The sequence below is a fragment of the Pteropus alecto genome, unplaced genomic scaffold, assembly GCF_000325575.1.
Source record: "Pteropus alecto unplaced genomic scaffold, ASM32557v1 scaffold400, whole genome shotgun sequence".
NCBI classification, from domain to species: Eukaryota; Metazoa; Chordata; class Mammalia; order Chiroptera; family Pteropodidae; genus Pteropus; species Pteropus alecto.
The window spans coordinates 492,882-506,893 of NW_006430045.1; the positions used below are offsets into that span (position 1 = coordinate 492,882).

The following is a 14,012-nucleotide window of genomic DNA, read 5'->3' on the forward strand; positions in this document are numbered from 1 at the left end:
CAAAGACACACAGAAGAAGCCCATAAAAGAGATTTAAAGAGACATCATCCCATTGCCATATGTTGAACATATTTGGCTCCTAATTAAACTGCAGCAAAAAAAAAAAAAAATCATGACGTTTAAGAGATGATTAGAAATTTAAACATCGGAGAGTTGGTATTACATAATTATGTTAATTTTTAGGTAAGATTATGGTAGTTATTCTGTTTTAAAAAAATAATATTCTTTTACAAATCACATTGAAATATTTATGGATGAAATGATATGATAGCTGGGAATTGTTTCAAAATAATCCAGGAGTGGAAAGTGGGAGAAGATATACATGAAACAAGATTGGCATCGATCAGAGTATTGAAGCTGCATGGTGGGTACATTGGGACTCATTTATTATTCTAAATTTTGGACAATTTCCACAACACAAGCTTTAAAAAAAGTGTTGGGATAAAGTTGGATAGGGTGACTAGAGTACAGAGAGTCTAGAACCACATGCTATGGGATTAACCTGAACTTCTAGGATTCAAGAACAGAGGTCCTACCTTGTAGAGAATCTGCCAGTCGCTGACCTTGGTGTGGGACAACTTCATGCGTTTCAGAATCAGCTAGTTAGACAAGGGGATAGCCACTGTTTTCCCTCTCCCATCCTAATGTCCCTCAAGAAGCCCTATGTCCAGTATTGGCCTTCAATCTCCTACCTCACCTCCCTGCCCACCCCCCACCCCGGGCTCACAGGCACATTCTTGATGTGACCCAGCAACCGATGCAGCATCTGAGCCATTTCCAGGTTCTGCGGTAGCAAGAAAAACTGAATGACGTCCAGACGGGAATTTAGTTCCCCCAGGTCCTGAGTTGGACGTGTGAACCACAGCCTGGAAGTGAGAGTTGGGGTAAGGAGTCCAGAAATTACCTATGTTTTCAACATCTTGATCTCAATTTGTGAAAATGTGCATTTACAAGTCCCTGGTGATGTGGCAACATGTATTCTCACTGTCAAGTAGTGTCCTATCTATGCAGGGGTGTTTACCACATACCTAGTGAAAAATCTCTGGATTTGAGCAGGACTGTGTCTGTAAACCACGATTTTGATGGATATGACCATGTGTTATTCCATGTAGATATGTGATAGAGCTTGTCAATATTTTAAAGGGAGACTACTGTGTTGAGGCATTTGTATGCCAATGCTCTAGCTCTCTCTGTGGCTCAGTAGGAGAGGGTGAGTCAGAGTGAGTTTGTATATCTGTATTTAGCTGTGAAAGTATCTCTGGGTGTAATAGCACAGACATTCGTCTTTTTGTGTGCTTCCAGTGAAAGTACATAATTGTTCCATGTGGATGGTAAGTCCTCAATTCAAGACAATGGTCACTCTGCAGAAAAGAAAGGATTGAGGACGGACACTTAAGGAGGGCTTCGATAACACTGTCTTATTTTTAAATTGGCTAGTGGAAACACAGAGGTTTATAATATTATTAATATTTATACATTGTGTCTGAGGTATTTCCTAATAAATCAGTATATAGAAATAAATGCCTCAGCTGTGTTTGTCCAATTCTGGGCATCCCCATCTCCCTATGGCTATGAAGAGTGAGATTCTGTAAAGACCTATGAGACCACAGATTCTTTTCTACATTAGAGCAAGCCATTAGGCACGCCATTTTGTATTAGAGCCAACATGTGGAGTCACTGAGGCCTGAGGATGTATATGTCACACTGTAGTCTATGGCCAGTTACCCTGGATTAGAACACTTGAGGTTAGAATGAAGCAGAGGACTCAGTTGGATTGGAGCATAGGTGTTAGGCACTTCTGCTCCTTGGCCACAGAAGGCTCTACCCAGTGCAATGTAGGCCAGTCTGTGAATGCCCATCTTTACCTGGGAGAGCACATGAGTCTCATCAAGCCAATTTGCTTATAAAACATCGAGGGGTTTATTGCTAGTGCCAGGAGAGAATTTAATCAAGCCAAACTTCCTCATTTTACAGCTGAAGGAATGAGGCCCTTAGAGTGTAATCAACTTGTCCAAAGTAATACTGCTAGTAAGAAGTAAAGCTGGGTCTCAAACTCGGGTCTTCAGACTACTAGAACAGTGCTCTTTAGTGCATATGGTGACATTCAATCAATTTTCTGGTGTCTTGTCCAACTTTAGGCCAGCTGGGTCTTTAGTTCATCATTCAGGTTATGATTCCATGTCCTGGAGGATCCCATCTGGGGAATCTGCATTCCTCCCCACCTTTAATTCAGTTCTCTTATCCACTGAGAATTCTTTCCTTCTCATCCCTGGTTGAGATCTGCACCTGAAGCACTGGAGAATGTGTAATTAAATCACCCACCAATTACCTGGAGATGACCTCAGAGATGATCATAAATTAACCTCCAAAAGACACACATTGCAGGGCGGGTGAGGTGGGTAAAAGATTGTTCACTGGTAGGCTAGCAAAGGTTTCCTCTCTGAGTTTTTAGAGATGATGTCACTGGCGTGCTTATATTTGTGTATTGTGCTCACTCATTGAGTGCTACTGTGTACAAGGAATGGATACTGCACACAGTTCACAACTATAAGGGCAGGCAGATTCACCAACTGCTAATTCCAATTGATGTGACAGTGCAGATAGGTGGGTTGCACCTTGAAGAGGATGTAAAATTTTGTCAGTGGAGGACAGGGGAAAGACTTTTCAGAGGGAACAGCATAAACAGAAGCATGATGTGTTTCTATGATAGCTTTAAATGACTGGAATATAGGATGGATTCGGTAAGAAAGGATTTAGGAACAGCTTGGGAAGGTAAGCCTGGAAATTAAAATTGGGGTGAATGGGAGGGGTTCTGAACATCATATTGCTAAAGATGCTAATCTTCATCCTGCAGTTAATGGGGAAGCTTCCTGGGGTTTATGTTATTTTGTTTCAACTTAAGGTTTAAAAAAAAAGTGGAGTGACATGCTCATATCTCTGTTTTGGATTAACAGGTATTTTAGAATGAAGGGTAGATTGGAAAAAAAGAAAAGAGTAGAGGCAGAGAGTCCAATTTGGAGGCAAATGCAATGCTTCAGGTTAGAAATTATGATAGCCAGAATTAGAGCCACGGAAAGAGGGAGAAGGGATAGCTGAGAGAGACGTTGGAGGATAGAATCAAAAGGCCTTAATGAATAATTGAATATGGGGGTAGGGGGCAGCATCAATCCAAGGTTCAGAGTTTGAGAAGCTCTACTGCCAGTAATGCCATTAAGAATGCAGGAAGAGGAACAAGTTCTATGGGTATCAGTTTGAATGCTCTGAGTTTGAGCTGTAGGAATTATAGGTAGGAATGATGTATAATTAGCATTCTACATATGAAGCTCTGAACTAGAGACACAAATTTGAGTCATCAGAGAATAGCTCACATTTAAAGTGTGGTTTTTATAATTAAAGATATTACTATGTGGACATTAGGGTTTTGTGATTGTGTTTCTGCTGCTGGTTTGTATGCAAGTCTGTGATCATCAATGAGTATATGTGTATCTGTGCTGACCAGATAAAATGAGGATAATACTAGCTACCACATGGGATTGTTGTAAGGATTAAATGCATTTAGCCAAGATTTTAGAAAGGGCAGTTGCTTTTATTACAACTACTATGTGGGGTGGTGAGTGTGCCTGTAGACTGCATGCATTAGCCTGTAGCATGTATGTGAGACACACTCACCTGAGTAGCTTCTCTCCCCACTTACAGCGGCACCTGTTGAGGATTCCTGTGGGGGAGTGGGGACAAGGAAAAGAATATGTGGCTGTGTCTAAGCTGAGGCATCCAGGTCAGAGGTTTTAGTGTTGGGCAGGCTGCCCTGAGGGGTGTTCCCCAGATAGAGGACACAAAGGCAGTCAAAGGCAGCAGCTCCTTGCCCCAGGTCTGAGCAAGGATTACCTTACATGGGCTTAGGGGAGGGGATGGGCACTTATTGGAACACTCTGCCAGAAAAATATGCAGAAAATCTTTGTTAGACTAACAAAGAGCCCAACACATATATGTAAATACTAGACACCACCCACTGAGATATGTGTAGTGAAACCAGGTGGATACTTGGGGCGATGTCACCAGTACACCCTAAAGCCAGAGACAACTGATAAAGATTCTATGCAAATCAAACATGAGCAGTTTCGCAGCTACTAACTCTTCTCTATACATAGGTAGGCATAGTTAGACTAACAAAGAGCCCAACACATATATGTAAATACTAGACACCACCCACTGAGATATGTGTAGTGAAACCAGGTGGATACTTGGGGCGATGTCACCAGTACACCCTAAAGCCAGAGACAACTGATAAAGATTCTATGCAAATCAAACATGAGCAGTTTCGCAGCTACTAACTCTTCTCTATACATAGGGTCTCCCAAAGTCCCTAGACCAGTACACAACTAGTGGAAACATTCATACAAACCCAAGGAATAAACATGGAGTGGTAAAGTAAGAGATAATATGTCAATGAATGTCATTGGACAATGAATATCAATGGACAATTATAGGGTAGGGGGGATGCCCAAGTTTAGGGAGTGTACAAAGAAGATAAGAAAGCTGGTTTGGAGTGGAAGAGACATCTAGCAATGCAAGTGAAGTGGGAAGAGAGGGCCTGGAATATATCTTTGGAGGCAGCCACTTTTCTGGAAAGCTTTTGTAGTGTAGGATGAGGGACGGATGGGCACACATACCAAAAAGGCTGAGCCCCTCCTTCAGTCCGCTGGCCACTTTATACACCGAGGGGTGAGACTCACTCTTAAATATCTGCAGAACACTGTCAGGGAGAAATGGGAGAGTTCGGGGTAACTTGGACTTTTAAAAGGAATTGAGAAAATGGGAATTGAGACCATCCTCCTGAGATCAATTCTTAATGTAAGGTTTGTCCCTCACTTCTGCCTCAGTTTCTCCCTTTGGAAAAGAAGAGTGACAACTTTGTGCTTTTCTTCCTCTCTTCCCCTCACTCCCCCTTCCTTTTCCTTCAGGAAGAGGGATCTTAATAGCCCCAGGATTAAAGAAACTGGAGCCTCATTAGGGTTATTAGAGCATTAGGCATAATCCTTCTCCCTCCCCAGAGAAGACATTTCCATCTTCTTACCTGTAAGTGTCTTGATCTATGCTTACCAAATGGGCCCTGAGGACAGAAAACAAGCAGAAGGGAAGATGGCTGAGGTATGAGAGATCTGAGTTCATTCCTAAATTCCACCCTCTTTGCCCCACCTCCCAGAATACTATCTGTCTTCTCCCCAGAGCTCCACATCCCCTCAGGTGCTCCTGTGTGTCCTAGATCACTTTACCTGATAGGTCACTGCCCACCTACCACTCCTACCCGTACCGCCACCCACCCGCTACTCTAACCCTGTCTTACTATTCAGGGCTTCCAACACCACCTTACTTTGGTTGAGGTTAGGGTAAATCACGTACAACACAAATTTCTTAAAGCCCAGGATGGGAACGCTGACGTTATAGTCTTCCAGTTCAACCCCAATCCTTCTTCGACCCATGAACTTGAGCAGCCCTCCAAGTGCTCGAACCTGGGAGATCAGTATTGCATCTGGGGTAAATCTCAATATCCCAGAGCCTGGACAACACCAGGAAAAATTATTATTTTTCTAGTACCTCTCAAAACTCAACCCAAAGACTGGGGTGCTTGTGCCCTTATCTCCCAGGACCCATCTCACCGTGAGGAGGCAGTCAAAAGGAATGATGGATGAGAGGAAGAGAATTTTCTCAGTGGTGGTCATGGAGTCTGGGATGAATGAGTAGTTTCCAGAAAGAAGACGTTGTTTGCTTATCTCCAGACCTATTTTTGGGGAGGCATGGGAGAAAAAGGTCTTGTAGCCCAGTTTTTCACCCCAATTTAAGAATGAGACAATAGAAACAAAAGAGATCATCTAACTTGCCAAGCTCGCACAGGCAGTTAATGGAAAGCTGAAACAGGAACCAAATTTTCAGACTCTTAGTTTAATTCTCTCTTTATTTTACATATGGTATAAAGATATTTGGCTCAGATCACAACCTGAGAAAAATAAATGGCTCAGGAGGGTAAGATATTTGTCTGGAATTGGGGAGGTTTCATAATAAGCTGCTATTATTAAAGGATAGGGAGCAGGAGAGATCCTAAGGAGATTGGTCTTGGGGCTTGGAGAATACAAACAAAAGTTTAGGATGAGGTAAGGTTGAGGGGAGACCTCTAATGATGGGGGTGGAATTAAGAGAAAGGGTTAGGAAACTGGGATGGGGGATTCAGCAAAGCAAAGAGATACCAAAATCCACATTTGGCAAAAATATAATTTCAGGTCTCTTAGGCTCTCTGTGCTCCTGGGAGGCTGTCAGGAAGGCAAAGAAAGGCCATTAGTCTGTAAATTTTAGTCGTTCTGCCTCTGTCCCACCTTCCCTCTCACCCAGTTCTGGCTTCCTGATTCTACCTCCCTCCAAGACCCTTTAGTCTCCTGTAATATTCCATACTTTAGTCCTTCCTCATTTTCCCTCTCAGCCTTATTCAGTCCTTACCAAGCTTCTCCAGAAACTGAGTCATATTCTCATCCTGTTTGGCACTCGTAACAACAGACTGGGGGTTGATTTCATCTAGAACTTGGAAGGAGAATGGAAACCAAATGAGTTAAAGGATCTTTATCCTTTGGCTAAGAGGAAACATAGCGTTCCCCTTGCTATCTCCCCTCCACACCTCAAAAATTTATTTCCTCCCTCCAAGAGTAGGGAGTGCCCCACACACTGGGAGCATAAGTAGAAGTCAGGCATGAGAATTAGTTAATAGTAAGACTGGTAGGGTGGTGAGAGGGAATAGGGGTGCCCTGGAAACTGTCATTAGACTATAAACCTCTAGAGGACAGACATGATTGATTTGCTCAGGACTACATCTCCAGCATCTGATACACTGTAAACACCTAATAAGTATTTGTTGAATAATAAAACGAATTCCTAAAAACAACAGTCTTCTAGAAGTCAACTAATAAAACCAATTGAGTCAGGTAAGGACATATGAGTGAAAGACACTTCCAACCCCAGAGTAGAGGAATTACTGGTTATGTCCCCACCTCTCTGGAGAAGCTTGAGGCTCTCGTGGTCTGGGGCATCTGGCATAAAGTGGATGGTGTAGTCACTAGTGTCATAGTAGGCAATGCCCAAGTAGCCTGAATTCCACAGCACACACAGGTGGATCTGTCCGCAAGGAAATAAAAACCAGTATCTGAACCACTCCTAAGTGCAGGGTTGTGCCGTGCCTTATTTTTCATCATTTTCTCAAATCTCTGAGAAAAGCATCATCATCCCCCTTCAGTACATGTGAAACAAACCCCAGCTCTTCTTCCCCGCCCCTTTTTATCCTAACACCCTAACATCCAGTCAACTCCCCATTCTCGATTCATTCGAGCTCACGCTCCCTGAACCTCGCCGTCCTAGAGACCTCCGCCTGCTCCTCCGCATCGTCCTCCTCCTCTGCCTCCCCAAGATCCGGCACTGGGGCCGGGCTGGGACAGCTTGCCGCCGCCGCCCCGAGTCCCGGTCCCTGCGGCGTCCTGTCTACGGTCGCTCCCAAGGAGGCCATGACCTGAGAGGCTCTGCGGATGCGGAAAATGAAGGCGATTCAGGAGGAAGCGTTCATTAAGAGGCGGCTGGGAAGGTGGGAGAGGGCTGAGGCGAGAGAGTGGTCACATTTTGTTCTCAACATCTATGGGGCGTTTAGAGAGGTGACTTCTCAGGTAACTCGCTGGCGTACAGACTGGAAAACTCCGCCCCCCCTCCCGCCATTCCTGTCACGCCGAGGTCGCAGTTGGATGGAGACGGTCTGAGGGCTACGTGGGGCGAGTTGTGCACGTCCCCTGTACCGCCCCTGTCAACCGCACCCCCATTACCGCAGCCCTATGCTTTCGACTTCCCCACCCCAGTTGCGGATAACTCGCAGAGTTTTCCCGCGTTTTCAGACACCAGGACCGCGACGAGCGCGAGACCACGTCACTAACAGCCAAGATGCTGCGGGAAGTGCGCGCCGGCGCAAAGACAGGGCGCACGCGCACACGCCCCGCCCTCTTAGCCGCTATTGGTCGGAGAGGCCCGGATTCCGCCTGGAAAGCCTACGAGGGCAAGACCCGGGAGGGAGAACCGCACTTGATGAGATGCCGGACGCTGATTGGCCTATTCGTATACGGGGCAGTGCCAAAAATGTTCAAACTTCCCGCCCTCTGCGGTTGTTTAGCCCCTCGACTTCTGGCCCTCAGGGTTTCTGGGCATTGATTGACGTGGGTGGAGCCTGTGAGAAAGTCAAGCAGAGCTCGAGTCTAAGGCACAGGAACAGGTCTAGGGGAGTTGCAGGGGCGGGGGACGGGGGCGGCAACCTGGCGAGGGGATGATCTTAAAGGGCCAGAGGCGCGTTTTCTTTTTTTCCTCCGGAGAGTGGAGATAAGCAACATTAATTCAACTTGTGCCAACAACTCTAAGTTAATATTTGTACCTGAGTTAATATTTAGAAGAGCTTAAAACAGTGCCTGGCAAACATAGTAAGAGCAACGTGAGTGTTTTAAATAAATAAGCAGAAATAAGAAGTGAGACTTATTGAAACCCTCCTTTGCCGGTTTCCTGCGTACAATGTATGACCACGCCCACAAGGGTACTACAGAGCCTAATTTACAATTTCAGGCCCCCAAGAGGAGATGAAAGCATCAAAGCAGAGAGTGGACATGATAACACCAACACCCCTGTTGGGACATGCCCATACCCTTGGGCAGGCACGTGCATCCTGGGGACAGAGAGAAGTCATTCACTCCTTCAACAACTATTTAGTGCCTACTCTGGGCCAGGTGGTATACTCAAAATAGTGAACAAAATTAAGTCCAGGCTACATGAAGCTAACTTGAGAGAGAGAGAGAGAGAGAGAGAGAGAGAGAGAGAGACGAGTACAATAGAAATAAATGTGTGTGTGTGTGTGTGTAGGAAAAACAAGGAAATTGTGAAACAGAAACCAACTTATACTTTAAAAAACAGATCTCTTAAAGTACATCTTCCAGCTTTGTTCTGGGTACCCTGAGATGGGGAGATCTCGCTCAAAACTTTGGGAAAGATGGCAAGGTAACCTGGCTCTGCTAAACAATGATTGGAAAATCTCCTCTAGGGAGAAAGGTAGGGGAGTGAGCTAAAGGCAAAGTTAATGGTTACCCTAGACAAACTGTTTAGCACTACTAGCACTATGGAAACCTGGAGGAGGCTGGTGATAGCTCTAAGGAGTGTCTGGAAGGGACACACCTTCCAATCTGGGGTGAGAAGAGATTAGGGAGGGACTGGTTTACCAAACCCAGGAAGGGGAGGGAATGGAAAGAGGCCTGCTCAGAAAAGGAAAGGGGAGATATTGAGATAGGAGAAAAGCAGGGGCAAGGAGATGAAATGGGAAGGAGACTTCTCTGATGCAGGATTTGGGGGTGCAACCCCTGGCTTTAAAGCCATGGGACACTGCTGGATGGTACCAGGAGAGAGCAGCATCACATGTCATCTGGGAAATTAAGGCAAAATACCTTATGGGTAGCCATGCCATCCAGCCAAAGTCAATATTGATGAATAAGGCAGCTATAGCTATAAAGCTGTAAGAAAGAAAAGAGGCAGGGGAGAAGCTGCCAAACCTGTTTGAGCTCAGGGCTGACCCCACTTGCCTGAGGCTTTTCCCAGAGGGGACATCTTTGCAGGGCAGATTCTCTGGTGGACACTGACGAGTTGGAGCAGAAGAGGACCCTGGGAAGTAGGGCTGCTTTGATACCCCCCACCCCATCCTCAGATGGAAGGGGTCCTGTTTGCAGATTTTGAGGGTCACCCCGTACACACACATACTCATGGAATCATTCTATATCTTTATAGGATGTTACAATTCAAAGAAGCAAACACCAAATATATGCATCCTCTCTCTGGGGAGGAAAGAGATAGGCTTTTCCCCAAGGAGGTAAAAACCCACAGAAGAGGAAGAATGAGAGGAAACCACTAACTGTTGGTTTCCAGCAGCACATCTTGTCATTCTACCCGACTCTTCCCCCAAGTCTCTCCCTCTCTTTTTAAGTTTCAAGCTCTGTTTTGCTCCTATGTCCTTGCACTCCACCAAGTTTTTCTGGTGGAAAAAAACTGTAGATCTCTTGTTAGAAGGCGATGAGGAAGAAAGAGAAGGGATAGTTGGATAGGAGATTCAAGATATGGAAGCTAGACTATGTCTAGTTTGGAGAACATATACTTGGGCTATTTTTCAGCAGATCATAGCTTGATACAACTCCAAAATCAATGGGAAGGGAGAGAGCTATTCTTCTTCTGTTCTCTTCACTTCTTTATTTGTGTACCCAAAGACTCTACTCACTCTATTCTGTCTGTTCTTTGCTTTTTACCCTTGAGAGTACCCTTTAGGATTCCTGGGGCCAAAATAACTCCACCCTTCTGCTCCATCTCCAAAGCAAACTTCAGTAAGAAAAAGGGAAGGGAGCCTACGACCAGGCCACCCTGAACAAGCCCGATTCCGTCTGATTCGGAAGCTAAGCAGGGTCGGGATTGGTTAGTACTCGGATGGGAGACCACCTAGGAAGACATTGGTTAGTACTCGGATGGGAGACAACCTAGGAAGACCAGGTGCTGTTAGATGTTTTTTTGTTTTTGTTTTTTGTTTTTAAAAAGAAAAATAGATGGTTTTTTGTTTTTGTTTTTTGTTTTTAAAAAGAAAAAAGAAAAAGGCAAAGGGGCACAGGAAGGGGCCCTGTATTGGGGTCCAAAGTGGAAGCATTAAAGATGACCAGACTATACAGGGAGAGCGTACCTCCTTCAAGTGATGAGGTATGCTCAGCTTCCTGTTTCCCTAGCACAGGCCTGATTGTCTCCCTACCCATCCCCTGCCCTACTTTTCACTACTCTCTTCTCCCAATCCCAGCTTTCACTTCCAAGTTCTCCTGGAACACAGTCTTAGCAACCCAGAATTTTGACTGAAATCTGGAAGGAATGTAGTAAAAGAAACAACCTCTTTCCCATCCTAAAATTCTCTGTGAGTCTTCATGGGTGGGCCCAACCAGTTGGTATCAAGTTTCTAGTGTGAAGGCAGAGTGAGAGAGTCCTCTGATTAATGAAGTAGGGAAACTGAGGCAGAAATAAACTCCTGTGTTCAAGGAGACTGGAGGAGAAACAAGGAGACCTCTAGGATTCCCTCACTTTAACACCCTCTCTTTATCTTCCGGGAGACCTGAGGATCTCTCCTCCAGGTCCACTGCCTGAACGTCGGGTCCCTCCCCTCTCCTGTCCCCTCCCCAGGTTCAGGGCGGGGCCGGTCAGTGAGTCAGCCAGTTCCCTGATCCAGCCTGGCAAGGGGATCGAGCTGAAGCAACTGGGTGTGGGGACGCTGAGCTGGTGGGTAGGTTGTGTCTGGAGCGAACGGGTCTTATCGGGCTTGTGTTGCTCTGAGGAGACAGTCCTAGCTTTGAGGGAGAGAATCTCTGCTTGTGAGACCCGCCTTCCCTGGCCCGGGCCCCTCCCAGTTCCCCCAGCGACTGCCGCTTCCTGGTCCCCGTCGCAACCATGGCTGAAGAACAACCGCAGGTCGAATTGTTCGTTAAGGTAAAAACATCTTCTTTTCCTTAGTCCACCCTCTGAACTCCTGAAAGGCAGCTCTCACCTTTCTCCAGCTCTAGCCTTAACTCCCCAAATCTCTTCCCTTCCTACCCACCACCCCCAACCCCACGTGCAGTCTTTGGGATTGGGGGTGGTGCTGGTTCTGGAGAAGACAATTGACCTGTGTGCAGATAATGAGAATTCTAGACTCAACCCTTAAAAGTTTGAAAAAGTGCAAGTTTCCAGCAGCCTAAAGGACCGCAAGATAGAGAAAAGAGGGTTCCGGGGAGTGGAGAAGATGACTGGGGTGGGGGGAACAAGTTCACGGAAGGAGGGGGAGAGAAGGGACAGCTAGAGTCCAACACGGTTTGGGAGGGACAGAGGGAAACATCAGGACCTGTGGTCCTGTGAGATCAGAGGGTGAGGGGTACGGGTGGGGAGACTTGGAGAAGTGTGTGTGTGGGTTTGTGTGTGGGGCCCGAGGTTTCGAGGGAAAGGTTTCAGAAGGTGTGGTACGGTGGCCTGGGAGTGGGAGGAGGTCAATTGGAAAGAATTGGTAGGGTGGAAGGAGAAGGGAGAGTGGGAGTGGAGTTCAAGAAGCAGAGCTGAAAAGGCAATGGGTGGAGAAGCATGTCCAGGGGTCTGAGAAAGGGAGAGAAAGGGAGGTGAGGAGATGGGAGTTTAGCTGTGGCTACCTGAAAGCCAGGTAAGAAAAGCAGAAGGAAGAGGGGAGCTAGGTTTAGGGCATTTAGGGTTTGGGGGTTGTAGAAGCAGGAAAGAGTTGCCCCAATTCCCTTCTGTGTGTGGGTAGATGAGGAGAGGTAGTCATGGCATTTGAGTATCAAAACCACAGTTTCGGGTCTTCACTGTTTTTGCCCTGCTCCCTTTCCCACTAGCGCTGCATCTCTCCCCTCTCTGGACTTCATCTCTGTGCCCCTCCCTCCCTTTGACAGCCTCCCCTCTGTGTCTTCTTTTTTGCACATTCTCTCCCACTTTCACTTTCCTGCTTCCTTTTTCTCCACTTCCCCTCTTTTGTTCATATTGTCTTTGTCTCTTCCTGCCTGTTTCTCTCTCTCCTTTATGCTGTGCTACTCTAGTAGCCATTCCTCTCCCCAAGCCCAGTGAAATGCCTGGGTCCGCCCCCTTAGGTGTGGTCCCCACCTCACTCTCACACTTGCCTCAAGAGATATTTTTACTCCTGGGTGAGGCCTGGCTGCAGAGATTCTGGCTTTGGGTCCTCTATGAGGAGTATTATCTGGAGCCTGAGGACTTGAGCCTGGGAGACCTCCTCACGCAATGTCCGGGAAGGGAGAGGTGGCCTTTGATGCCCAGTCCTCAGTTTCACAGGTCCCTGCCCCCCACTCTTTGCCAGGAAGGAAGTTGCTGAGGCTGGAGACACTGTGAGATGAATCACCCTCAGCCTAGGGGGAGGTGTCCTTTGGGAGATGAGGTCACCAATTGCCAATTAGAGGGCAGCCCCTCTCGGCAAGGCCTTCTACATCTCTAGAGTGAGGCTCTGAGCCGCTAGACTCCCCACCTAGCTGCCCAGAAACAGCTTGGGTGGAGGTATGAAGAACCAGGGCTCTGGTTTCCAAACTCTTCCCACCACCCCTGTCCTCAGGCTCTACTCCATTCTGGGACCAGGGAATCCAGGCATCTACCCTACAACTCTGGCCTCACCAAAATTCCTCTCTAGGGGCTATTTCATGAGTTGATGTGAGAATTAAATGAGTTTTTTGTATGTAAGGTGCTTAGAATAACACATAGAAAACTAACTACACTACTGTTAGTATTTCTTCTCTAGGGTCCATATCCTCTAACTTCTCCACAGTCCATTCCCTCTGCTTACCTCCTGTCTGTCCTCAACTCTGGGGAATCAGAAGCCGACCTTTGAAGAAAAGGTTCCCACTGATCTGCCCTAGGTTTGACCCAGCCCCACAGTGGAGAGCCCAGTTCTAGAGGGAGCTTTCAGTGGAGAGTCTGAGTGTGCGTCATGACTAGGCAGAAAACAACCAGGTATAGGAGTAGGAGATGCTGAGAATGGCCTGGAGATGGGCAGGGTGCACCAGGCCTAACTTTGGGGGTGGGGGTTGCTTTTCAGGCTGGCAGTGATGGGGCCAAGATTGGGAACTGTCCCTTCTCCCAGAGACTGTTCATGGTGCTCTGGCTCAAGGGAGTCACCTTCAACGTCACCACCGTTGACACAAAGAGGTGGGCCTACTTCTCTTCCTTTGAACACCCCCTTGTATTTACATGTACTTATGCACACATTCAGCCACCCGCGTCTTTCTATCCTGAACTTTTTTTTCCTTCTACCCAGAGCCCCTTTCTCTTCCCACATCCCTCATCTTCCCTTTCTGGTTCTGCCTGACCCCCTTTACCTGTCCTGATGCCTGGCCTCTCCTCTAGGCGAACTGAGACTGTACAGAAGTTGTGCCCAGGAGGGCAGCTCCCATTTT

The 14,012-nt window shown here is 46.7% G+C and overlaps 2 protein-coding genes across 9 annotated transcripts in view; one reads left to right on the forward strand and one right to left on the reverse strand.

The window, feature by feature from the left end:
• The window catches only part of MSH5 (mutS homolog 5), a 20,035-nt gene extending 6,737 nt beyond the window's left edge, over window positions 1–13,298 (reverse strand). Inside the window, exons 1-12 of one of the 8 annotated variants that reach the window (XM_015589138.2) lie at window positions 7,851–7,998; window positions 7,403–7,556; window positions 7,035–7,158; window positions 6,490–6,564; window positions 6,243–6,305; window positions 5,658–5,779; window positions 5,401–5,510; window positions 5,075–5,110; window positions 4,671–4,753; window positions 3,670–3,715; window positions 728–866; window positions 537–599 (exon numbers count right to left, since the gene is read on the reverse strand). In XM_015589138.2, the coding sequence (XP_015444624.1) occupies window positions 537–599; window positions 728–866; window positions 3,670–3,715; window positions 4,671–4,753; window positions 5,075–5,110; window positions 5,401–5,510; window positions 5,658–5,779; window positions 6,243–6,305; window positions 6,490–6,564; window positions 7,035–7,158; window positions 7,403–7,543 (1,002 nt within the window). In that variant the 5' untranslated portion in view covers window positions 7,544–7,556; window positions 7,851–7,998. Of the gene's footprint in view, window positions 1–536; window positions 600–727; window positions 867–3,669; window positions 3,716–4,670; window positions 4,754–5,074; window positions 5,111–5,400; window positions 5,558–5,657; window positions 5,780–6,242; window positions 6,306–6,489; window positions 6,571–7,034; window positions 7,159–7,402; window positions 7,557–7,850; window positions 7,999–12,731 lie in introns of those variants that run through there. The other 7 variants (XM_006904642.3, XM_025045908.1, XM_025045925.1 and 4 more) reach the window with 7 other exon arrangements.
• The window catches only part of CLIC1 (chloride intracellular channel 1), a 4,901-nt gene continuing 2,165 nt past the window's right edge, over window positions 11,277–14,012 (forward strand). The window contains 3 exon segments of the mRNA XM_006904643.3: window positions 11,277–11,559; window positions 13,655–13,764; window positions 13,963–14,012. The exon segment at window positions 13,963–14,012 is cut by the window's right edge and continues 37 nt beyond it. Coding sequence (XP_006904705.1) covers window positions 11,521–11,559; window positions 13,655–13,764; window positions 13,963–14,012 — 199 coding nt within the window. The 5' untranslated portion in view covers window positions 11,277–11,520.